We start from the raw sequence: 25795 nt of genomic DNA on the forward strand, positions 1-25795 counted from the left end.
ACAATTCCAATAATCTGGCAAACTCCAGACCTTTAAGGTGCCAGATTATCAGAAACTCCGGGCTAATGGAAGTTCAGACAGACAAATAGAAGTGAATGTTTACATCACTATAGCTCCACTGCAACTTTATCTTCACCCACACAGTGTGGACCAAAACACAGAGCGTGCCGGACTACAAAATAAATACCTGCTAATCCGGCATGGAATATTAATGTCGCATTCTGCACCATTGGGCGCTGGATTAATGGACTTTAATGTACTGTCTATGTCTGCCTGATTTGACACCATCTGTTGGGCACCAACATCAGATATAAGGAATTCTACTGTACGTACATGAAGTGACAAAGCAATCAACAGGTGCAAGAATAAGAAGATCTAAACAATTACAGCCGCTCCACTTGATACATGTCATTTCATTCCAATTAAAATAGCAATTTTTCCTGAAACCCGTGCAAAATTGTCGAGCCCAACAAAGAGATAGTAAAAGGCAAATCATTCCCGTTGTATTTACTACTGATTGAATTTCCTCCTCCGCAACAATTGTGATTTAATAAATGTATTATTTTATCCTGTGAATTCATTGGGCTATGTTCACATCAGAATTTTGTTTTCCTTTGTTCTGCTTTGTCATAGGAGCAGAACAGCGAGAAAAACAGAAGCGCTGGTCCGGTCGCATGACAGAAACCAGCGGCACTGGACGGAACCCATTGATTTTAAAAGGCTCCATCAGGTTTTCATCATTTTGCCGTACGGGGTGATGTACGGGGTGATGTACGGGGTGATGTACGGGGTGATGTACGGGATGATGTACGGTGTGATGTACGGGGTGATGTACGGGGTGATGTACGGGGTGATGTACGGGGTGATGTACGGGATGATGTACGGGGTGATGTACGGGATGATGTACGGGGTGATGTACGGGGTGATGTACGGGGTGATGTACGGGGTGATGTACGGGATGATGTACGGGGTGATGTACGGGGTGATGTACGGGATGATGTACGGGGTGATGTACGGGGTGATGTACGGGGTGATGTACGGGATGATGTACGGGGTGATGTACGGGGTGATGTACGGGGTGATGTACGGGGTGATGTACGGGGTGATGTACGGGGTGATGTACGGGATGATGTACGGGGTGATGTACGGGGTGATGTACGGGGTGATGTACGGGGTGATGTACGGGGTGATGTACGGGATGATGGTATCTGTGACAGAGGCTCAGCTGCAGATGTGAGCATTGAGGATGGCGGTCGTCGTAGGACCATCCATTCTGTTCTTCAATTGTAATACATGTTATGTCCATGAAAATATTCCTGGTACAGAATGAACGACTCTGAAAGCAGATGAGCACTTACTGCTGGGCCTGGTGGACCTGGAGGCCCCTCGTTGCCTTTCAATCCTGGAGAACCCTGGGGAAGAAGAACATGGTTATAGCCATGATATTATATGCATTATTATGTCTCCAGTATCAGGTTTACTCACAATAGGACCTGGGAGACCTCTTTCCCCACTGAAACCCCTTAAACCTGGAGGTCCATCTTTACCAGGCAGACCTGCTGGTCCGGGATCTCCCTAAAACAGACAAAAAAAATGCATTATCTTTGACAGGAGTTTATTTAATAACAATTGCATTGTATGAGCTGATCTCTGAGCTCTCTATATTCCCTGTTACAACATGGTTCCTACATGGCAGCAGCCGGCATTGTTGTATTCATGGCACTTAGTTTCCCAAACCAAACTCCACCCTTATGTTGGCAGCAGCACAAAGTAACGGAGTGAATCTGTGAAATAATAATTGACTTGTTGTCTGCTCCGCCCGCCCCAATAATATGAATCAGAAAACAGGGAGCTGAATGTCTCGTGTCGCAACAGATAGAGGGGGATTCTTATAAATGACACGTATATAATATGTGACATCATTAGTGGTTTCCTACTCGTAGTATTTGGTAACTCACCTTTGTTCCTTCTTTTCCAGCCAGACCAGGTAATCCCTGCTCACCAGGTGGACCAGGGGGTCCTGGATGGCCTCTTTCACCCATTGGACCTGTCTCTCCAGTTGGACCCTAAAAACGATAAATCAATACGACATTGCATATCAACGATTAGACCAGCCATGAATGAGAACTAAAGTAAATGTCCAGGTTTTGTATTTGTTAACACCCGACTAAGGCTCGATTAACACTTAGCGACTACTCTTAAGGTACTTTTACAGCACCCGACGTGGGCCGTATAAACGAGCGCCGATCAATGAGACCGCTCCCTTTGCTCACAAGGATCTATGTCTGGGGACGAGCGCTCTTTACTACGATCGCTCGTCCCCATACATTTCTATCATGTCGGCAGCGCGTCTCCCTGTTTACGCACCAAGACGAGCTGCCGACAACCAGAATATTTAAGGCATTTAAAACGATATAATCAGAGTGTTGGATCGCTCATTGGCTGATCATTGCCCTGTTTAAACAGGGCAATTATTGGGAAGGAGCTCTGTGAACGCTCTTTTGCCCGATAATTGGCCAGTGTAAGAGGGTTCTCAAGTTGTGGCCAAAATTCCTTCACATTGTCTGACAATGTTGTAGCAGCATTAATGATTCATTATGTGATCCCTCCTCCCCTGACTTCGTCAATACATTATTAGCATGTAAACTGGAAGGGGGGGGGGGGTCGGAACAATATTCTACAGTAATAATATTTCATGTTCTCATCCACAATGGGACGATGTCCAGACAATTGGCAGGACATGGATGTGACTGGATCACGTTTCCTCAGCTCGTGTTATTCTCACTAGATCATGTCCAGGGAATCGTTACAGGTCAGAAGAAATGTTGAACTTCTGTTAACACATCAGGTCCTATATGACGGGTAACAATTCTATCTCATCCCTCATCCATTAATATTTAAGAGCAAGCTCGAGCACAACTAATCCCCTGTTCTGCTGAATTACATCTGATAGCAGATAATGTGCGGAGATGAAGGAGTTGGCTGTGGATCACAGAACGTCAGCGCTACAGAAAGATCTGTGAAATTACCACGACTTATTATGTATTTTTTTTTTAAATCAAAGAGCTGGCTGCTTCTCCTAACCCATGACAGATTCATAGAGAAGTGACTTACCTGGGGACCAACAACGCCGGGGGGACCTGGGGGACCCGTCTTTCCTTGGAAGCCCTAGTAATGGGAATAGAGAAGGTGAGGTGAGAAAGAACAGAGACATAGGCGCTCATCATCTCCCTTAGCTGGTCACTGTTGTTCTAAATGTAGAGAAGACGACACATACAGGGAAGAAAGGAAAGGTCAATTTCAAGACGATATATATATATGGACATTCTGGCAGCCATGTCAACGAGGAAGATGTATCTATGTATCTAACGAATACTGCGCTGAAAGATACGGTGGCTCCAAAATGTAAATGAGTGATAGGTTACAAGGTCAGGGAAGAGGACTTCACTGGATTTCTATGGAATAAATGAATGCGGATACAGGCAGCTACATAAACCCAATGACAAGAAAAACAAGTTATATTCGGAGCGACGGGAGTGACACTTCCGGCTCTGAAATACAACTAGCGAATGGATGAAAGTTATTGGTTGGCATGCAGCATGCATTGTGTTATGAGATCAGACTAGTAAGAAATCCATCAAATCCACCTTACCTGCAGGATACTGAATCATTTATATTCAGCAATGACAATATGGAGTCATGCATTGCAGCTTCAGTTATTAAATGTATCATATCATTCTGCAAAAAACAGCTCTCAGCTAATATGTTACACGCTGAGAAGATATCCCAGCGGAAGAAACGGGGGAGATTTATCAAAAGTAGTTCAAGACAAAGCTGGAGTAGTTGTCCATAGCAAACAATCAGATCCCAACTTTTATTTTAGTAGCAAGCTCATACTCCACGTTTCCTTTTCACCAGTTTTGATAAATCTGCAAGTGGGACAATATTAAATGGTATATCCACTTTCAGACAATTCTGCTGGTTGTTACTGGAAACTGTCAACAAGAAAGTCTGCTACAGATCACTGTACTGTACCTGGTGTAAAAACTGCACTTCTCAGACTGAAAATCACCAGAGCATGTAGAAAACAATAAAGTAATGTATGTACACAGTGACTCCACCAGCAGAATAGTGAGTGCAGCTCTGGAGTGTAATACAGCATGTAACTCAGGATCAGTACAGGAGAAGTAATGTAATGTATGTACACAGCGACTCCACCAGCAGAATAGCGAGTGCAGCTCTGGAGTATAATACAGGATGTAACTCAGGATCAGTACAGGAGAAGTAAAGTAATGTATGTACACAGTGACTCCACCAGCAGAATAGCGAGTGCAGCTCTGGAGTATAATACAGGATGTAACTCAGGATCAGTACAGGATAAGTAATGTAATGTATGTACACAGTGACTCCACCAGCAGAATAGTGAGTGCAGCTCTGGAGTGTAATACAGCATGTAACTCAGGATCAGTACAGGAGAAGTAATGTAATGTATGTACACAGCGACTCCACCAGCAGAATAGCGAGTGCAGCTCTGGAGTATAATACAGGATGTAACTCAGGATCAGTACAGGAGAAGTAAAGTAATGTATGTACACAGTGACTCCACCAGCAGAATAGCGAGTGCAGCTCTGGAGTATAATACAGGATGTAACTCAGGATCAGTAATGTTTTGTATGTACACAGTGACTCCACCAGCAGCATAGTGAGTGCAGCTCTGGAGTATAATACAGGATATAACTCAGGATCAGTACAGGATAAGTAATGTAATGTATGTACACAGTGACTCCACCAGCAGAATAGTGAGTGCAGCTCTGGAGTATAATACAGGTGTAACTCAGGATCAGTACAGGATAAGTAATGTAATGTATGTACACAGTGACTCCTCCAGCAGAATAGTGAGTGCAGCTCTGGAGTGTAATACAGCATGTAACTCAGGATCAGTACAGGAGAAGTAAAGTAATGTATGTACACAGTGACTCCACCAGCAGAATAGCGAGTGCAGCTCTGGAGTATAATACAGGATGTAACTCAGGATCAGTAATGTTTTGTATGTACACAGTGACTCCACCAGCAGCATAGTGAGTGCAGCTCTGGAGTATAATACAGGATATAACTCAGGATCAGTACAGGATAAGTAATGTAATGTATGTACACAGTGACTCCACCAGCAGAATAGTGAGTGCAGCTCTGGAGTATAATACAGGTGTAACTCAGGATCAGTACAGGATAAGTAATGTAATGTATGTACACAGTGACTCCTCCAGCAGAATAGTGAGTGCAGGTTTGGAGTATAATACAGGATATAACTCAGGATCAGTACAGGATAAGTAATATAATGTATGTACACAGTGACTCCACCAGCAGAATAGTGAGTGCAGGTTTGGAGTATAATACAGGATATAACTCAGGATCAGTACAGGATAAGTAATGTAATGTATGTACACAGTGACTCCACCAGCAGAATAGTGAGTGCAGCTCTGGAGTATAATACATGATGTAACTCAGGATCAGTACAGGATAAGTAATGTAATGTATGTACACAGTGACACCACCAGCAGAATAGTGAGTGCAGCTCTGGAGATTCATACATGATGTTAGTCAGGATCAGTACAGGATAAATAATGTCATGAATTTACAGTGTGAATCATCTGTTTATGAAGATTAATTTTATAATTTTTCTGTGACATGGCCATGTATGACCATCAAGTAGTGAAGATGAGCCCCTCTGTTCTTATTTTTTTTTTTTACTAAATATATTTATTTCATATAGGCCATATCTAGACAGTATGCACTTGATGAAATATTAGTGTGCCTGCTTGTGTAATATCTGATATATGCGTATAATTACCTAATATGAAGATGAACATTTTTTTAATTACGAAAAAATAACTTAATCCACTATTTTTTTTGAAACCGTAAACTAAAGTAAAAAACACGCATGAAATTAGCATGATATTCAGTAAGAATGAAAAAGCTTAGCAGCAAGAAACTCATACCTCTATCTACTCCTGGTCACCGTACAGGATTGTGTCCGCACAGCCACCGTATACCTATCCAGACAGCAGCCGCAACAAATTACCCAGCATCGAGCAGCACGAATGTCCATGCGGTACAGGTATGACGAACGTGATGACTGCCATGAGCTCAGAACCATATGTGCAGCTATATGTGGGATCCTAACTGTGTTAGAAGCTGTCAAGAATTGCTAATTTATTCACAGGGTTCTCCCCTTGATTCGCCAAAGCAAGTTGCAAACACGGCAATTCGATTCCCCAATGTAATCTAATGGTGGACAGATCACAAACTGCGCTGTGATCTGCCAACATGATCAGAGATTGGGAAATAGAGTCACAGAGTTTGTGATTCACTGTAACAAATCAATAAGATTACCAGGCAAAAAAGATTTGCCCATCTGAGACTAAAGAAACAATTCATTCATTCCTACCCACAATTCATAGCACTGGACGCATCAATAAATCACCTTGTAGGGGCGCTATAGGTGACTTCAGATTATAAATATTTCTATAGGTTTGAGAATTGTGGGTACTGTATGTATCGTTCGCATCTCCTTGGAAATCATCGTTACTCTAACTTGACCGGAATAAGCAGGGGGATTTCTTTAGATCCCTCCATGTAGCTGAGAAGACACACACCGTACAACGTAAACACTGGTGACATCTCCTCATCTACAGGGAACGGTCTGGAGCAATCACACTTCCGGGGGAAGCTAGATGTAAGGATGAGAAAAGACCGGCTCGTGTACTCACAGTTTCACCTCTCTGGCCCGGGTGTCCGGGAAGTCCGTCTTTCCCTGGTGGACCCTAAAATTGTAAAACAACAACAGTCAGAACCAGTAACACTATAAAAATGCATCCCAAACATTGAGGGGGTGAAGTATCAATAGTGCCCATTAATTATACACTGAAACGTTTCTACACGTTTTTAAAATGTTGCACGGAACTTCATGAATTTATAAATTTTTAACTATATGTTGCAATATTGCTAATGTTAAGCCACACCCCTTTCCTTAAAGCTGACGTTTGGGGAAATGGGCCAAAATGATGATAGATCTCGTGATACTTGGCGTGTTACACTTTCTGGCATGGCCGGGCTTGTACAGGAGTCACCAAATGTATTGGTTAATGATTTTATCAGGTTATTTTCTAAGAAATGATTGTAATGTATTGTTCACTTACAGGGGGGCCCTTCGGTCCTGGGAATCCAGTGGGTCCTTGAGGTCCGGGTGGTCCCTGTGATAACATAAATTTGCATTAGATTATTATGTAAATTTTTTTATTCAGATGAACAATATCCGTCCTGGCGGTCACATGCATTTGCCATCCTACTTCTCAAAGCCAGAGCTGGTCACTGTGTGACCGAATCTATGAGGCATTCTGGGTACAACATGCTGCTATTATACCCTGTGTTGTCAGATTGATTTGCAGTTCTGAGTTCCCTTCTCTCGACCATAAGCGATGGATCTAGTCTAATGTAAAGCAGCGGCTTGTTCTGCGCAATGAAACAGCTGGCTGCAAGCATGAGAGGGGGCAGGGGAAATAGGAATGTATGTCATGTTAATAATGAATCATATGCAATTCAGCCTTCCAAGATCACAGCGTAGTGTCCATATCCTGGACCGGAACACAAACTGCCCGTTCTAATAGGATTAGAACTTATTCTGACAACACACAAACCCAGCGGCCATGATTGACAGGGTTACATTCGTCCATGGCACCATGCTGCCACAACTACCGCAGCTGGTACAGGTTCTACTCCGCTTGGCAGCTCTGGAGTCATGCAGACCAACCTCTACCTCAGACATCACAACATTTCGTTTTGTTGAATCTGATTATTAAATTCGAGGCTAAATTAAACATTAATCTCATTAGTGACACATATAATATAACAGGTGGAGTCACAGAATATTTGTTCAGTTGACAAGAGTCCGGAGATGTTACACAGTGGAGGAGAGCCGGCGTCCCACAGGTGTGAAGAAGAATCCCCCAGGAAGTCTTCCTATTACTCCAGGTTCCTGCCACCTTCTACCAGCTGCATGGAGATCCCCATTTAAGATTATGGGCACTGGATTACTCTTTAGAGGCCTTGGGAATGAGGTCAAGAAAGTGTTGTCCAGCATAATCATATTACAACATCATGGCTCTAGGGACTTGTAGTATCTCCACAGCTCCATATATCACACCACTTTCTTAAAGAGAACCTTTCACCTCCCCATACATGTGCAGCATGTAATGTGCCGGGCTGTACAAACTCTGGGGCCCTTTACATTGTTTCCTATCTTCCTCCGTTATTTAGATATCAGTGCCGTTATATTTGGCGCCCGATATTTACATAACCCCCTGAACGGTCAATGAGGCGTGTAACATCGCTGTGACACTGTCCAATTCCCTACGGACAGCATCACAGCAAGAGCTGGAGAGAGCAGAGCGCACGCGCACCTCAGAGCTGTGCGAGCATGCACGCTCTCACTCTTTAGCTTGGGGGCAGACGAACTGAACAAGACTGTGTGATCTCTCGCGAGCGATCACACAGTCTTGTCCTGGTCTGCCGACAGCTAAAGAGTAAGTGAGAGCGTGCGCGCCCGCACACATGCACGCACAGCTCCGATGTCGCTGCCGAAGATACTTCCGTCGCCATGGAATTCACATTCTTCTCCTCTTCTGTTCCTAGGTGGTGGCGGAGCTGCGCGTGCACACTCTCGCTCTCCTCTCTCCAGCTCTTACTGTGACTCTGTCCGTAGCTGATTGGACAGTGTCACAGCGATGTTACACGCCCCCTTGACAATTACACGCCCCATTGACAGTTCAGGGGGTTATTTAAATATAGGGTGCCAAATATAATGGCACAGATATCTAAATAACGGAGAAAGATAGTAAAAAAATTTCAAGTGCCCCAGGGTTTGTACAGCCCGGCACATGTATGGGCAGGTGAAAGGTTCTCTTTAATATTCTATACACATACAGGTTTTTGCTCCCTGGTCTGCAGCAAGAGGGGATCAGGCTTATAATACTCGGATGGAGGCAGCTCAGACCATCTACAGCTTAATCCCTTCAGGACTCAGACATTTTTGGGATTTCGGTTTCATTTTTTCATCCCCACAATTAAAAAGCTATAACTTTGTTATGTTTCTGTCATTATAGCCACACGAGGGCTTGTGTTTTTGCGAGTTGTAGTTATTGTTTTTTTTAACTTTTACTACTTTTACAAGGAAGAAACTAATAGTTAAAAATAAAATTAGCGTTTTGTCGCCACATTCTGAGAGCCATAACTTTTTTATTTTTCCGGCGATTGAGCAGTATGAAGGCTTATTTTTTGCGGGGTGAGCTGTAGTTTCTATTGGTACCATTTTGGGCTACATTAGACTTTTTGATCACTTTTTATTACATTTTTTGTATGATATGAGGTGACAAAAAAAGGCGTTTCTGGCGGTTTATATTTGTTTATTTTTACGGAATTCACTGTGCGCATTAAATAATGCTATAATGTAATAGTTTGGACTTTTACAGATACCAATATTGTATTTTTTTTTTTTTTTTTTTTACATTACTTCAGAGGAAAAATAGGAAAAGAGGGGTTTTTTTTTTGAACGTTTATTTTTTTTTACAATACTAAAAACGGTTACTTTTTTTAAAACATTTTATTAGTCCCTCTAGGGGACTTGAACCAGCAATCGTTAGATCTCTGGTACAATACACTGCAATACTGATGTATTTGCTTTGCGGAGTGGCCGTTGAGCTGTCAGAGGGGGGAGCCCCGCTGTTTGTAACGTCTTATATCCTGTGATTGCGCTTGATCGCAGCATCTAATGGGTTAAACAGACAGGAACAGCGCGATTGGCTGTTATTCCCGGGTGTCAGATGTAAAACACAGCTGACACCCGCTGTGTACGGGGCGAGCACAGCGGGTGAGCCCGCTCTGAACATTACCTCACCCACCACGACACATTAGTATGTCCTGGCGCAGGAAGAGGTTAAACAGGCAGAATCATGAAGCACCTGCGTATCTTTCCTGCTGTGAAGATAATATCTAACCGTCTGCATTCAATTCTCTTCCCAGAAAGTACCGATCTTAATGCAGCTTGTTGGTCAGCGCTTGTTTACTCCTCCATTCAAACAGAGAAACGATTATTAGTGAGGTCGACCAGTCGTTACTAAGGTCATTCATCCTCATCCATTTGCATGTCGGCAGCAGAGCCCCCTGATTACACAGATATCTGTGCTGCCGACTAGCTACCATAAAAGATGCGTTCAGCCGATGAACAGGCGCTTGATCTTTGCCGGTTGACCCGTGTAAAAGCGACTGTTCTGCGCTCTAAGGATCCTAAGTGCAGTCATCAGTGTTTGATCTATGCGGATACATCGATATTTGGTGACAATATCTGATAATAAAGACTGAAGGTGTCACAAAACCGAACGTTTAGAAAGAATTTACTATCGTATTATAAGCTGAGCTTTTTATTTCTTTAAGGCCACTGACCTGTTACCGCACCTCACAACAACCAGGAGGATTCACTGACCGCCGCGACGGTTTACACTCATATTCCCTCTAGTCAATATACTTTTATATTGTCCATTGTATTTACATTCAGTGATAACTAAGAAACATCTTACCCTTTCACCAGGGGGACCAGAAGGGCCATCCCCGCCGGAGTTACCCTACAGGAGAGAAAAAACAGGTATTAGAATATAAAGTTCTGGAAAATGAAGTGTTTATATAATACTGTACAAACGGTGATTATTATACTTTATTTACAACAGCGTTGTATATCATAATAGGGGTCAAAATTGGGAAAAGGAAACTAGTGAAATATTTGGGCTAGTTAGGATCATTTAAAGTAGAAAAGGCTGTTCTAATGAGATGGGAACTGGGTTACATGTATTACTTTATATCCAATATGACAGGAGAAGACGTAGACTGTTATTATATGCCCAGTCCGGCTCTCGTGCCGTATAATGGAGCATTAATGGCTTGTTCACATCATAAAACAGTTCTCACCTTGGGGCCTGGCTTTCCTGTTGTTCCCCTTGGACCTCTTTCACCACGTGGACCCTTCAGAGAGAACGAGACATTTCGATTAGTACAGCTGAACGGCGGGTATTAGGTGTTATATTCTGTATACAGTCGATGCAAAGAGCATGGTCATAACTTACCGATGGACCTCGTTGCCCCCTTGGACCTGACTTGCCAGGGGTTCCCTAAAAGAAAGCAAGGTATAAACCTATAAGACGGCTAAGAGTATATAAAAATATATATATACATCCACATATGACCCCATCTCTTCTCCCGTCCGCTTCAGTAAGGCCACAATTAAGGCTACGGCTCTAGGGTTAGAACTAGATCTTTTCACACTTTTATTTTACTTGTAAGAGGACAAACCCTTTAAGGAAAATCTTAAAAGAAATAAAAACCATCTTATTACAAAATAATCATCTTTCACCGGCCGGCGTGGAAGTAAATCTTTCAGCAGCTCTGCCTGTGCCGGCACCCAAGGAGTAATAATAAAGCGCTGACATTCAATACTAATTCCTGATAGCTTTTTCTTACCAGCTCAGCGCATTATTATATTGGATTTTCCCAAGTTTTATTTTAGAAGCCTGAGCTTGGAGATCAGAAACTATGTAAAACCTCCAACAATCATTCGTAGAATACAAAGGGGATGAAGGAACATGTAGGATTTTGCCTACTCATAGCAAAATATAAAGGGGGAGGGTGTATTGTAATAGTCTATAAATGACTCAGAAGAGAAAGCAGGATTTAGTGCATCCAGGATCTCCAAGTAAATGAGCAGCTATCTATCTATCTATCTATCTATCTATCTATCTATCTATCTATCTATCTATCTATCTATCTATCTCATATCTATCTATCTCATATCTATCTCATATCTATCTATCTCATATCTATCTATCTCATATCTATCTATCTATCTCATATCTATCTATCTATCTCATATCTATCTATCTCATATCTATCTATCTATCTATCTATCTCATATCTATCTATCTATCTATCTATCTCATATCTATCTATCTATCTCATATCTATCTATCTCATATCTATCTATCTATCTCATATCTATCTATCTCATATCTATCTATCTATCTATCTATCTATCTATCTCATATCTATCTATCTCATATCTATCTATCTCATATCTATCTATCTATCTATCTATCTATCTATCTATCTATCTATCTATCTATCTATCTATCTATCTATCTATCTATCTCATATCTATCTCATATCTATCTATCTATCTATCTCATATCTATCTATCTATCTCATATCTATCTATCTATCTCATATCTATCTATCTATCTATCTATCTATCTATCTATCTATCTATCTCATATCTATCTATCTATCTATCTATCTATCTATCTATCTATCTATCTATCTATCTATCTATCTATCTATCTCATATCTATCTATCTCATATCTATCTATCTATCTATCTATCTATCTATCTATCTATCTATCTATCTATCTATCTATCTATCTCATATCTATCTATCTATCTATCTATCTATCTCATATCTATCTATCTATCTATCTATCTATCTATCTATCTATCTATCTATCTATCTATCTATCTATCTATCTCATATCTATCTATCTATCTATCTATCTATCTATCTATCTATCTATCTCATATCTATCTATCTCATATCTATCTATCTATCTATCTATCTATCTATCTATCTATCTATCTATCTATCTATCTATCTATCTATCTCATATCTATCTATCTCATATCTATCTATCTCATATCTATCTATCTATCTATCTATCTATCTATCTATCTCATATCTATCTCATATCTATCTATCTATCTATCTATCTATCTCATATCTATCTATCTATCTATCTCATATCTATCTATCTATCTATCTATCTATCTATCTATCTATCTATCTCATATCTATCTATCTCATATCTATCTATCTATCTATCTATCTATCTATCTATCTATCTATCTATCTATCTATCTATCTCATATCTATCTATCTATCTATCTATCTATCTATCTATCTATCTATCTATCTATCTATCTATCTATCTATCTATCTATCTCTCTATCTATCTATCTATCTATACATGACGCCATTGTAGTGACCCTTGTTTCAGGAGAAGTCCTCCAGACTCATGATAATAACATTGAATACTTACTCTTGTGCCCTTCTCTCCGTTTGCGCCTGCAAAACCGGGAAATCCGATCGATCCCTTCCGAGTAAAATGAGAATAAGAGGTTAGTTGTAGACAAAGGAAAGTCCATAATAAAACATACAGGGAGAGTATGGGATCCGTATAACCTCTGCGAACATGCCAAGATCAGGAGGAAAGATTTATGAATGCAGATCTCCAACCTGTGGCTCTTTAGAAGGGACTCACAGCCTCAGGGTGGAGGCCACTGGATCAGGAATAAATTGAAGATTTTAGATCGTCTGGAGTTATGGGAATTTGCTTTCTAGCAGTGATCACCAACCTATGGCTCTCCAGCTAAAACTACAACTTCCAGCAGTTTTAATGTATGTATTGAGCTGCGGATACTTATATACGAGTCTCCACTGAATCCCTCTGCTCCAGGTTTCTTGTAATATCTTTCCCTCTAATTCCCAAATTACACATGAAATCTGCTGTTAAAATGTATTTAGTGATTAGGAAATGGTGCAGTAAATGTGATTGAGAGCTGCTGAACCAAAGGATCAATAACACGTTGTATTCCCTTTATATGGGAGGATTATCCAGCGATCACATTACAAGGTGGCGAGGGACGAGTGATGAAGACTACAGGGTGTTACCTTTGGACCTTGCCTTCCTGGGTATCCTGGTAATCCTGGGACACCAAGTTTTCCCTAAAGAGAAAATGCTTGTGGTTATTATTTCTCCACTGGCTCATAGAATAACTTGTATACAGGATTTCACATCCTAGAACATTCATTCAATTGTTTAATTCATTGTTCTCACAGCATTTTAGAGGGGACTGTTCATAAACATTGTTATTTCCAGTCTGCGGTAGACTATTCTGTGCAAGTTCCTAATTGTTTATTTTATATCCACCTGAATGAAAGAAAATACTTCTATATTTCACAATAAAGAATTACGTTACTCTATACAAGACTTTGTTTCAATTCTCTGTTACCCACATACAATAAATAAACTGATTTTTGGACAGGACACTTGGGGAGACAGGAAAATGATAAACCGACACTTCACAATCTGCAGATACAGCTTTAGTGCAGAACCATGTGTGAACAGTAGGGGGACCTCTCACATGTGGGCCGCGTAAAAAGGTGCCGATCAATCAGACAGCTTGTTGATCGGCGCTCGTTTGCTCCTTCACAAGGAGCTGTGTGTCACGATCTGTGGGTATGTGGACCCACTGGGCTGTACCGCCATAGCAGCCAGCCAACAGAGGACCAAGTCAATGTAGGCACAGATGGGGCCTTGACAGCAGACGTGGTGTAACACGGTAGGCGGAACCAGTTGCACAACACGACTCCAACAGGTATAAGGCACAGGGACAAATAGCACGGGATACAGGACACAGGTAGCAGGGCACGGGAACAGGAGGACACTAAGGGACCATTGGCAAGAGTAACATAGGAAAACAGAACAACGCTCAGGCAATGAGCAAAGGGACAGGGCCCTTCTTATAGTCCAGGGTGATCACAGGCTAATTAATGATAATTCCCATGTGCACCCCACGGGACACAGCAGAGCGGAAGTGAGCGCGGGCGTCTCCTGGGGAGGAGATGCAGGTCAGCGCTCACAGATCCATGGCTGCGGCCATCGGGGTGTGAGTAATCCCGATACTCCGCGACTATGTATGGGAATGAGCGCTCGTTACTACAATCGCTCGTCCCCATACATTTTTATCATGTTGCAGTGCGACTGCATGAACGATACAATCAGCGTTTGCTCGTTCATCGACTGATCAATGCCGTTTAGACAGGGCAACGATCGGGGAACAAGCGTTCTATGAATGTTCGTTTACCCGATACTTGGCCCGTGTAAAAGGGCCTTAAAGGGTCGACAATTGAACCATGAACATAATAGTTCCCGGCACAATATGAGAACACTAGTTGACCCACTTTATTGGAACAAGGAATAATCTTGTCTGCAAATAAACAGATATAAGCCACAATTAGAGGACAGATTCTCTGCTGTACCGGACAGATATTTACATACAGTCACAACAAATGCTGATCCAGATGAAAGGGGTAAATATCCTGATCTATTCTACACCAGGTGATAAATACATCACGGAGTTAATTGTAAGCATTCAGCCCGCACTGGCCTGTCACGGGGAAAGAGATGAATGAAACTAAGAATAAGGGAAGGATTTCAGGCTCTGAAGTTCTACTCATTATATTGTGACTTCTAGGAATAACTGAGCTCCTCAAAAATCCTGCCAAGCGCTGGAAGGGATCAGCGCCAGAGCCAATTACCGTGTCAGCGTTTCTCCTTAGGTCTGGGTTCAGGCTCAGGACATCAGATGGGAGGGAGACGACATTTTTAATGATGTGGCAAGTGCTTCAGCTCCTCACCATTATCTATGTACATGTAATTACTAAAAAAAAATATCTCATTCTCTGACACTGCTCATGGGGTAGAAGGTTTAAAGCGTCCCACACTGAACAGTACAGGCTGTAAAAACGTAAACTAAACGGGCCGCACCGGACACCCCCCCCTCCGGTAATTGTCAACTTTCCCTTTACGTTTTTCCAGATTTTTTTTGTTCTGAGGACAACTTACTTTCTCACCAGCAGGACCGAGAGGACCATTCTCTCCATTAGGGCCGCCTCTTCCCTTTGGACCTTCAGGGCCATCTTCACCTCTGGGACCGGAGGCTCCAAGTTCACCCTGGCGGTGCACAAAGATTCATAAGAAAGAAACCTTGATGGGTACACAGTGAAATTCCATTAGCGTGGCATCGGATCATTTAGAATTATTATTTATCTTGCGCTTGTTTCGGACGCAGAACTGCACGATAATCTTGCATTTCACAAGATCAGATCACCGGGCAGAGGCAGGTTGTGTATTAGAATGATATTTTGGACTGTCTTCCTCATAGTTCTTCTCTATGACCATCCAATAATCCAGAATATCTAATATTAACGAACCCATTAGGTTCCATTAATGCAGAAATATCAGTCCACGTTATATATTCTGTATTACTTCACCCAATGTCACTTAGGGCTCATTCAGACGAGCGTGTTCTTCGTCCGTGTGCTGTCCAGTGAAATAACAGACCGCACATCACATGGACCCATGCATCTCAAGGGGGCTATTCAGACATGCGGGAGTTGCCACGCAGCGAGAGTCCATTGCGTGAAACTCACTGCGTGTCCTATATTGGTGTTTTTGCAGACGTTGTGGCCCATTGAAGTGTATAGGTGCGTGAAAAACATGGACAGCACACGGACAACATCCGTGTTTCACGCATCATTTGGTAAAAACTTGCAGAGAATTTTAAAAAAAGTAGGTGCTTGTAGAGGGTAACCATGGACGTGAAAAACGGATGCCACACGCAACGCACACTGCTGCTATACGCAACGCACACTGCTGGCATACGCAACGAACACTGCTGGCACACGGACATGAAATGCAGGAAATACGGTACGTTTTTTGCGCACGCAAATCGGACAAACTCGTATGAACGTAGCCTTATTTTTGCATGTGAAATCCTAAATTTGAATGATGTGACTTGAAGGCCACGTGCTGCCATAAAATCCCGCATTATGGAGGTATTGGTTCTAGGTGAAAATATCTCTACAATACAGAATCTTATGGGATATAAAATTGGAGGCAGGTGAATTTATGGGTACCACATTATGGTAGTGTGCACAATGTGGCCCCTCGGGCAATCAGTTGATCGCCGCAGCCTATAAGATGAATGACCGTGCTTGTGATACAACCAATGCTTGGGTATGAAAATACGGGTCAAATCGGCTCTCTGTCCCGGCTCATAGAGGGAGGTCCTGATCATAGGGACCCCCTATGATATCCATATGCCCTAATAAGTCATATCAACAGCAGCCTTTAACCTTCCCTCCACGTTTTATCAAACTTTGTGGAATATTCCTTTTATCAGCAGATACAGCGACTGCATAAGACAGGGCTTCCCTCTATACGACTTTACAGGAAAACAAATCTAAATGTCCTTAAACTGTCTAAGTGACAGTTCTACATCAGAAGGTCATTAAACAGGACGTTAATTCAATCTATTTTCACCTTTTTAATTGTTGGGATTTTTCCAGCCCCTCGGAGCACAAATATACAAAATAATTAATTGTTGAAGCGAAGTCGCCAGATATTACCATCGATTCTGCCAAGTCAATTAACATCTTCATGCACTGCACAGGTTAAGCTAGGTTATCAGTTAATGAATATATTGATTGTACCTCTAAACGCTGGATGAGGTGAGACAAACCCTGGCGTTTCCTTTTAGCAATTAAAACTAAGTGTGATCATTACTAAGAATCGCAGCTGGACGAGCCCTCATCAGAGCTGACACTTTTATATTGCTTTTAATTCTCTTTTTGTATATATAAAGTGGAGGTTTGTGGATGATCTATTCCGCGTGTGTAATAAAAGCTCGGCCATCACTGAGGAGGGGTGCACGTTCCATATATATTACCCTGTCCTTATTCTGCCTTCTCACAAGGTTTGAGGGGTCACATCTTGGATGTTCATGTTCTAGCATCCATCTAGGACAGGCTCTCCTGTATCCGTCCCCAAAGCAGGACCCAAATTTGGTGCCAGGAGAAAGAATTGGTATGTGTGCAGATTAGAAAGGTTTTGTTTGCATAGCGCCATTAACGTTATATTGGGCCGTTTGGGTTTCTGACATTTTTTCTTATTCACCAACAATTGTGACCGTGCTTTAAGCTCCGTCCCATGTGTCAAGCCTCAACCTATCTACAAAGGCCCCGTGCACGCAACCGTAAAAATCATCCGTAATTGCAAACAGTAATTATGGTCTGCAATTACAGACTCATTCGCTTCTATTGTCCACAGACACTTTCCCGTATATTTACGAGAAGGTGTCTGGGCCGTAGAAAGTCGCCACAGACGATAGGACAGGTCCTATCTTTTGCTTTTTACGGACTGCGCTCCTATACTTTGTATGGGAGTACGGGCCGAAAGTGCGGGTGGCTGTGCGGGGACGCCAGCGGCTGGCCGTGTCTGTAATCGCGGACCATGATTACAGGCACGGAGGTGTGCATGAAGCTTAAGAGAGTGAATACAGAAGTTCAGCAGCAGCTGGTGCCTACGATTGTGCTCTACAGAGTTTAAAGGGCTTGTTTTTCAGAAACAGAAGTGCCACACTTGCCCATGGGTTAGCACTGGAAGAAAGCAGCCATGTTATTCTAAACCTGGACAATCCCTGTCATGTAGAACTGTTATTTAGAGGAGACCAGACCCAGAACACAGCAATTAGAAAGTTACTACAAACATACATTTTTATGCAAAAAGATTATTATATATGATTAGATTGCTGGGATGATTATGATTTTTTTTAATTTTAAATAAATGCATCACAAAAGGCCCTAAGGGGTAACGCCCGTCAGAACGGGGGTGGAGTGGTTGTTACCTATAGAAACTGATGAAAGAAATGGCGCAGAGTCTCCAATTGGAACCAGTGACTCGCAAAATGATGAATCCCTCCAGACCGAACAGAACATGCAGGCCCTGTCCTCCCCGACTGAATCATTTACCCACCATGTGTACAGGAGAGGTCACCAGTGTGTTACATGAATAATACAAGTATCTATGTTCAGTCCTCTTCATACCCAGTTAGTAGTATATAAATATCTTGTGTTCTTCTGTGGACGGGACGGACCGGGGTAGTTAAATACGTAAAATCTACACAGATAAGTGTCAGATTGGAGGGGTCACAGACTGCGGCACCCCCTGCATACTGGATCCAGTTACCTCCCAGTCTATTAATGAGCGTCCACAGCTTTTCTTCAGAGAGATGCTTATGACGCGGACATTTGCAGTATAGGAGTCTGGATCAGAATCTCTGCAGAATTATTATAGAGTCGCAATGTCCTGAGGCAAAATGTTAAACAACAAAATGAAGGATCTTACTCTGTCTCCTTTGGTTCCCATGTCTCCCTTAAATCCTGGGAAGCCGTCTTCACCCTAAACAAAAGAAGAACATGATACAGTGTTAATAAATGCAGAATAGCAATTGTGCTTGGAGTCCTGGTGCAATGTGCTGCAGACATCTCTAGCAGTGCACTGGTTGAATGCTCTGCAAACCTTTGAAAATGATTATATATATAAATGTCAGTCCGTGTGTTTGGTACAAATTTTAAATTAGTTTTTATCACAAATTATTTTTACTTTTTGAGATACAGCTGCTCTGTATAGTGTGCACAGAGCAGCTGTATCATTCGCTGCATCCTGTACCCGTCAGGTCCGTGGGACTGACGGGCTCAGGGTCAGCGGGTCCTTCGTGTCTCTGACACTTCATAACTTAGATGTGATAGATTACAGGTGGATCCTGCGTGTCAGACACGCAGGACTTGCTGACACTGAACCCGTCTGATCCGCGGGTACAGGGAAGCTGGATCTCAAAAAGTAAAAATAATAATTAATAAAAACGAACTTGAAAGTTGCTCCAAACACAATGACTGACATTTTTATATAAAAAACAAACAAGCCTTTACATGGCCTTTAAGGATGTGCCTGCCAGTCCCCGGGCACTGATGGAGAATGGCAACCAGCCTAGAAGCGATTGGAAAGTCTAATAAAATATATGGGCTATTGGGCTGTTGCCATGGTAGACCAAGTTCCTTCAACATTCAATTGCTTCTATTAATAGAGAGATGTCATAGCCGGGCCGGCTAACCCGGGGGCACAGCAGGTGGATGATGAGAGGATGAAATTCTGTGCCTCTCAGGGGTGGCTGTGCCAGGCCGGCAATCACCAGACATCATGTAAACATCCCCCACTCACTGATTTACCCTCACCTTACAGCTTGACCCTCTATCAGGGTGCAGTCACACGTGGCGACTTTGATTTGTATTTCCGCAGCAGAAAACTTTACAATGTAAGTCTACGGGAAAAATATTCCGCAACACAAGAACTAGAGAAATCTGTATAAGTTGCGGAATATTTTCCCCACAGGCATACATTGTAGTTTTCAATACGCTGCACATTCGCTACACGTGTGAGTGCACCCTGTCCCTTCCCTGGTCACATTATACATATCTGGCATAATCTCCAGGGTGGGAGACCATCACAACATCCCATTGATCAAACTGCTGCAGCCGTGGTCACCTCATTATGACCTACCAGAGCAGCACTCATGCCCAGTCAGTAATTTACACATGCTGTCAGTGAATAGAAACATTTTTGTTTACATCCAGTGTCTGGAAAACCCGGCCTGATTATGTCCAACAAGTGCAGACGAGATAGAGTAACGAGCCCTGCACCTGTGTTAGTTGAACATGATCGGCCTCTGGTTTTAAACTATAGAGGTATCCATTTGCTGCCAGCAAGCAGAGATCCTAAAAATGGTGAACGCCGGAAAAGTCATTACAAAGTTGCAGAACTTTCATTAAACATTGAATAACAACGTAAAATCCCAATAAATACAGGATAGGAGGGCAAAGTAAAAGCCAGTGGGATGTCAATACAGTACATTATAACGTGTGGTACATGACATTACACTGAGGACTTGTTGCATGACTGTGGATGTCCGGACAGGCAAATATATCACTTGTCATTACATTTCTATGAGACGCTAGCAATATCTCGCAGAGCACACCAGAGGACTACGAGGACAGGGAAGAACAGTGCCCGATGCCATGTGGGTAACACACCGAGCTCTTCTGATTGTCATTGGTGTTTATTATACAAACTGATTACAGCCGACGAGATCCTAGAACCAGGTTATGTATAGCAAACCCTGAACCCACATCCATTACTCACAGCCCGAGTCCTCCAGTCATCATAACCCAGGACAGCCCTACAGATTTATCGCCATAACACGCTGTAACTCACCTTCTCTCCCTTTGTTCCCTTCAGGCCACGGATTCCATCAGCTCCCTGAAATGAGAGAGAGCGCTCAGTACACAGAACATACAACACACAATTGTTACACAATGTAACGCTACATCAGCTGGGACGAGCCATAGTCATGACTCAACGGGTGTGATATAAATATTAGTTGTATCGACAAGATGGCGCCTTCAAGTGTGAAATATAGATGGATGGGTCCTCTCCCTGTATATATTTCTCATAGCTAATGACCTGCTCAAATCACTCTGCCCTCTAGTGGCCACATTACCTAATCTCCCAAAGAAATGAAGTGACAAAACGGTTATTGAAGTGCGGTCCGGCACGCGCTGTGTCACACACTGAATGTACGGTTATGACAACTGTAATAAGAAAAAATGCCGGTCGGTATATATTGCCTAACAGCTTCTCTCCTGGTCACTCCGAATATCAAATGTTGTGTAGATATTAAATGCGATCATTATAAGTGATTATATAATTATTCCGTGTGAACGTTCAGTACGTGGTCTCGGAGTATTTGTCCTGTATGTATATACACAGCACCGCACCACTTCTGGATGTCATTTTCTGTATCTATTGATTCTGTATGTCTGGACTGCACCCCCTCTATGTATGGATACTGTACAGCGCTCTTCATGGCCTCAGGATCCTGTCCTCCCTGCTCTGTGTATATTTACAACAGCACAGATCTGGTGTAATCCTAATCTTTTTCGGTCTCCCTTTAAACCAGCGCCTGCCGGCTCAGAATGCGCATAATACGACGGGACTCTGTACCACGGCTTTGATTGTGGCCGTGAATGAGCTGATCGTGTATAATGGCAGCAAATGGCTTCTACTACACAGTGGAAAATATAAATATATAAAGCGCTAAATCGTCTCCATTAAGCGCTGAAACCCATCCATCTCCACTTTAGCAAATCTAATTATGACACTTTGGAAGAGAATTTCTGCCATTCTGCATTCCCCTTCTCTGTAGCAATGCAGAATAATTCAATTAGTTAAATGACGGCTCTAAAGCCAGATATTTTGCACTTCACACTCTTAATGTTTCCCTAATGGAGAAAAGCTGCGTTCAGCCAGTAGAATCAGCAAACGGCTGCCTGTGGCTCTCTGAATGAACCGGCCCGACTGCGTCACCATTAACCCATAAGCGGCCAGAGACCGCCAGCTGTGGCCATTTAAATCACAAAAACCCAGCAAATACAAGTCATTGAGTTGTATTTAGATCTGTCTTAATTATGTTTCTGGGATAACCAATATGGCCGCCATTACATGTCCCATAGGGATTGTCACACAGCTTTCAGAACAGTCCCATATCCTAACTGAGGTGGCACAGTCTGCAGCTCTGTATCATTGGCGCTGACAATCGGTTCTTTGTTTGCCAAAAAGACTACCAGCGGGTTCTCAGACCCTATAGGAACCCAGCATTACTTGGGCCCCCAAGGCCGGAGTGATACAAGGAAAACATGGCAAAAAAAAAGAAGCTGTGGTGCCATCTGATATAACAATATACAGCAGCCTTACGTATTTGCAGTCATGTATGTAGGCCACATGCCAGAGGCTACTATCCCCTCTACACTATCCCCTCACTGTAATGCGTTACTTATGGGGCTCTGCCACCTCCAATATCAGGAGCAGCTTCTAGAAATCCGTTATTTACAGAAACTTATTATTATTCTATATAACACGCATTGATCCTTTTTGGAAGCGCTTGAGTTCACGGTCATCTACAATGCTGAGCCGCTACAACAGACAGGCTCAGTACAATAGAGGTACAGGCTCAGTACTATAGAGGAGCAGGCTCAGTACTATAGAGGTACAGGCTCAGTACTATAGAGGTACAGGCTCAGTACTATAGAGGTACAAGCTCGGTACTATAGAGGTACAGGCTCAGTACTATAGAGGTACAGGCTTAGGACTATAGAGGTACAGGCTCAGTACTATAGAGGTACAGGCTCAGTACTATAGAGGTACAGGCTCCGTACTATAGAGGTACAGGCTCAGTACTATAGAGGTACAGGCTCAGCACTATAGAGGTGCAGGCTCAGTACTATAGAGGTACAGGCTCAGTACTATAGAGGTACAGGCTCAGTACTATAGAGGTACAGGCTCAGTACTATAGAGGTACAGGCTCAGTACTATAGAGGTGCAGGCTCAGTACTATAGAGGAGCAGGCTCAGTACTATAGAGGTACAGGCTCAGTACTATAGAGGTACAGGCTCAGTACTATAGAGGAGCAGGCTCAGTACTATAGAGGTACAGGCTCAGTACTATAGAGGTACAGGCTCAGTACTATAGAGGTACAAGCTCGGTACTATAGAGGTACAGGCTCAGTACTATAGAGGTACAGGCTTAGGACTATAGAGGTACAGGCTCAGTACTATAGAGGTACAGGCTCAGTACTATAGAGGTACAGGCTCCGTACTATAGAGGTACAGGCTCAGTACTATAGAGGTACAGGCTCAGCACTATAGAGGTGCAGGCTCAGTACTATAGAGGTACAGGCTCAGTACTATAGAGGTACAGGCTCAGTACTATAGAGGTGCAGGCTCAGTACTATAGAGGTACAGGCTCAGTACTATAGAGGTGCAGGCTCGGTACTATAGAGGTACAGGCTCAGTACTATAGAGGTACAGGCTCAGTACTATAGAGGTACAGGCTCAGTACTATAGAGGTACAGGCTCAGTACTATAGAGGTACAGGCTCAGGACTATAGAGGTACAGGCTCAGCACTATAGAGGTACAGGCTCAGGACTATAGAGGTGCAGGCTCAGGACTATAGAGGTACAGGCTCAGTACTATAGAGGTGCAGGCTCAGTACTATAGAGGTACAGGATCAGTACTATAGAGGTACAGGCTCAGTACTATAGAGGTGCAGGCTCAGTACTATAGAGGTACAGGCTCAGTACTATAGAGGTACAGGCTCAGTACTATAGAGGTACAGGCTCAGTACTATAGAGGTGCAGGCTCAGTACTATAGAGGTACAGGCTCAGTACTATAGAGGTACAGGCTCAGTACTATAGAGGTACAGGCTCAAGACTATAGAGGTACAGGCTCAGTACTATAGAGGTGCAGGCTCAGGACTATAGAGGTACAGGCTCAGCACTATAGAGGTGCAGGCTCAGTACTATAGAGGTACAGGATCAGTACTATAGAGGTACAGGCTCAGTACTATAGAGGTGCAGGCTCAGTACTATAGAGGTACAGGCTCAGTACTATAGAGGTACAGGCTCAGTACTATAGAGGTACAGGCTCAGTACTATAGAGGTGCAGGCTCAGTACTATAGAGGTACAGGCTCAGTACTATAGAGGTACAGGCTCAGTACTATAGAGGTACAGGCTCAAGACTATAGAGGTACAGGCTCAGGACTATAGAGGTACAGGCTCAGCACTATAGAGGTGCAGGATCAGTACTATAGAGGTACAGGCTCAGTACTATAGAGGTGCAGGCTCAGTACTATAGAGGTACAGGCTCAGTACTATAGAGGTACAGGCTCAGGACTATAGAGGTACAGGCTCAGCACTATAGAGGTGCAGGATCAGTACTATAGGGGTACAGCTGCTAGGTATGACTCTGCTTGCCCCAGTCTGCTGCTATGATGAAGTGTTCCTTTAAATAGAACCTGTCTCCTCTCCGGACATGTCTGTTTTAGTAAATACTTGTATTCCCAATGAAATAACAATTCTGGAACATATTTTCTAATAACTCTGTTGTGCCGTTCCTCAGTTATTATTCCTAGAAATGTATGAATAAATTGGGGGTGTCCCAACAGACTGACAATGTGCCATAACTTCTGACAAAGTGAGACAGTGTAGGGACACCCCCCACGAATCTATAGGATAAAAATACCACAGTTTTCTGTGTGGTACCTACCTTGACACCACGTGTTCCTGGATACCCAATTGGCCCTTGAGGTCCAGAAGGTCCCTGTCAGGGTAAACAAAAACAGTCTTAGAAGTGCAGGTAGCTTATATATACACATTATATGTAGAATTGTATGTGCATCCTATTTTCATTTCATACACCCCCATCAGGTGCTTAAAACCCAGAATCTAGTCCTACAATCTCCATAGTCAAACAGAATAGGCCACACTCAAGAACCCAGTCACCGGCATGGGACGCCACCTCTCCAACAAGTGAGTTAATCTCATCGCTGCCCTGCCAGATCTGCTACCGAACGTCCATGATCGCCGACAATTCCAGACACACACAAAAAACCTTCTAAATGTTATTTTATTCAAATCACGGAAAGTTCCATTAGTCTGTCATCAATGGGACCTGATGGATGCTGGATTATCAGGCGGTCCCAGGAAAGTCTATGGCAATCACTAATGGTAGAGTAAAATCAACAATACAAAGAGCAGGAGCTCAAAATAAAAAACTATCATAACATTTGCTGCTGTCGTTTTATTATTTAGTGCTTCAGTTTTCTGCTGTCAGTGAGGTCTGGATTATCACATGTCAGAAGAAAAGAATTGAACTGCCCCATAAATGCGGCAATCATCATTACGGTAATGTATAGTAGACCCTTATACAACCTACAGTCACCTACATACGACTGACAGTTCACGCTGGCGGATACCGATCAGGATTGTGCCTGTCAGCGGAGGAGCCGTATTTACCGCTCAGCGCGTTTAGTCGTCTTTGTTTTTCCAACCAGCCTGATCAGTGTTTAAACTTTGAATTAAGTTTCTGTGCTGTTGCCTGGCAACCAAGAGATGGATCCGGCACAGGAC

The 25795-nt window shown here is 42.8% G+C and overlaps 1 protein-coding gene and 1 long non-coding RNA gene across 10 annotated transcripts in view; one reads left to right on the plus strand and one right to left on the minus strand.

Moving 5' to 3' along the window:
* Positions 1 to 25795, minus strand: part of LOC142659005 (collagen alpha-1(V) chain-like) — a 286189-nt gene that overhangs the window by 44097 nt on the left and 216297 nt on the right. For all 9 annotated transcript variants that reach the window (XM_075834646.1, XM_075834645.1, XM_075834647.1 and 6 more), the window contains 15 exons: positions 24933 to 24986; positions 21043 to 21087; positions 19120 to 19173; positions 15778 to 15885; positions 13821 to 13874; positions 13189 to 13242; positions 11169 to 11213; positions 11014 to 11067; positions 10629 to 10673; positions 7197 to 7250; positions 6768 to 6821; positions 3115 to 3168; positions 1959 to 2066; positions 1486 to 1575; positions 1359 to 1412 (listed from right to left, as the gene is read on the minus strand). In XM_075834646.1, the coding sequence (XP_075690761.1) occupies positions 1359 to 1412; positions 1486 to 1575; positions 1959 to 2066; positions 3115 to 3168; positions 6768 to 6821; positions 7197 to 7250; positions 10629 to 10673; positions 11014 to 11067; positions 11169 to 11213; positions 13189 to 13242; positions 13821 to 13874; positions 15778 to 15885; positions 19120 to 19173; positions 21043 to 21087; positions 24933 to 24986 (927 nt within the window). The remainder of the gene's footprint in view (positions 1 to 1358; positions 1413 to 1485; positions 1576 to 1958; positions 2067 to 3114; positions 3169 to 6767; positions 6822 to 7196; positions 7251 to 10628; positions 10674 to 11013; positions 11068 to 11168; positions 11214 to 13188; positions 13243 to 13820; positions 13875 to 15777; positions 15886 to 19119; positions 19174 to 21042; positions 21088 to 24932; positions 24987 to 25795) is intronic.
* Positions 1688 to 14084, plus strand: LOC142659012 (uncharacterized). Its single transcript, XR_012850250.1, has 4 exons — positions 1688 to 2132; positions 6024 to 6115; positions 10640 to 10693; positions 13758 to 14084. It is a non-coding gene; the product is annotated as an uncharacterized LOC142659012 (long non-coding RNA).

Source organism: Rhinoderma darwinii, chromosome 8 (genome assembly GCF_050947455.1).
Source record: "Rhinoderma darwinii isolate aRhiDar2 chromosome 8, aRhiDar2.hap1, whole genome shotgun sequence".
Classification (NCBI taxonomy): domain Eukaryota; kingdom Metazoa; phylum Chordata; class Amphibia; order Anura; family Rhinodermatidae; genus Rhinoderma; species Rhinoderma darwinii.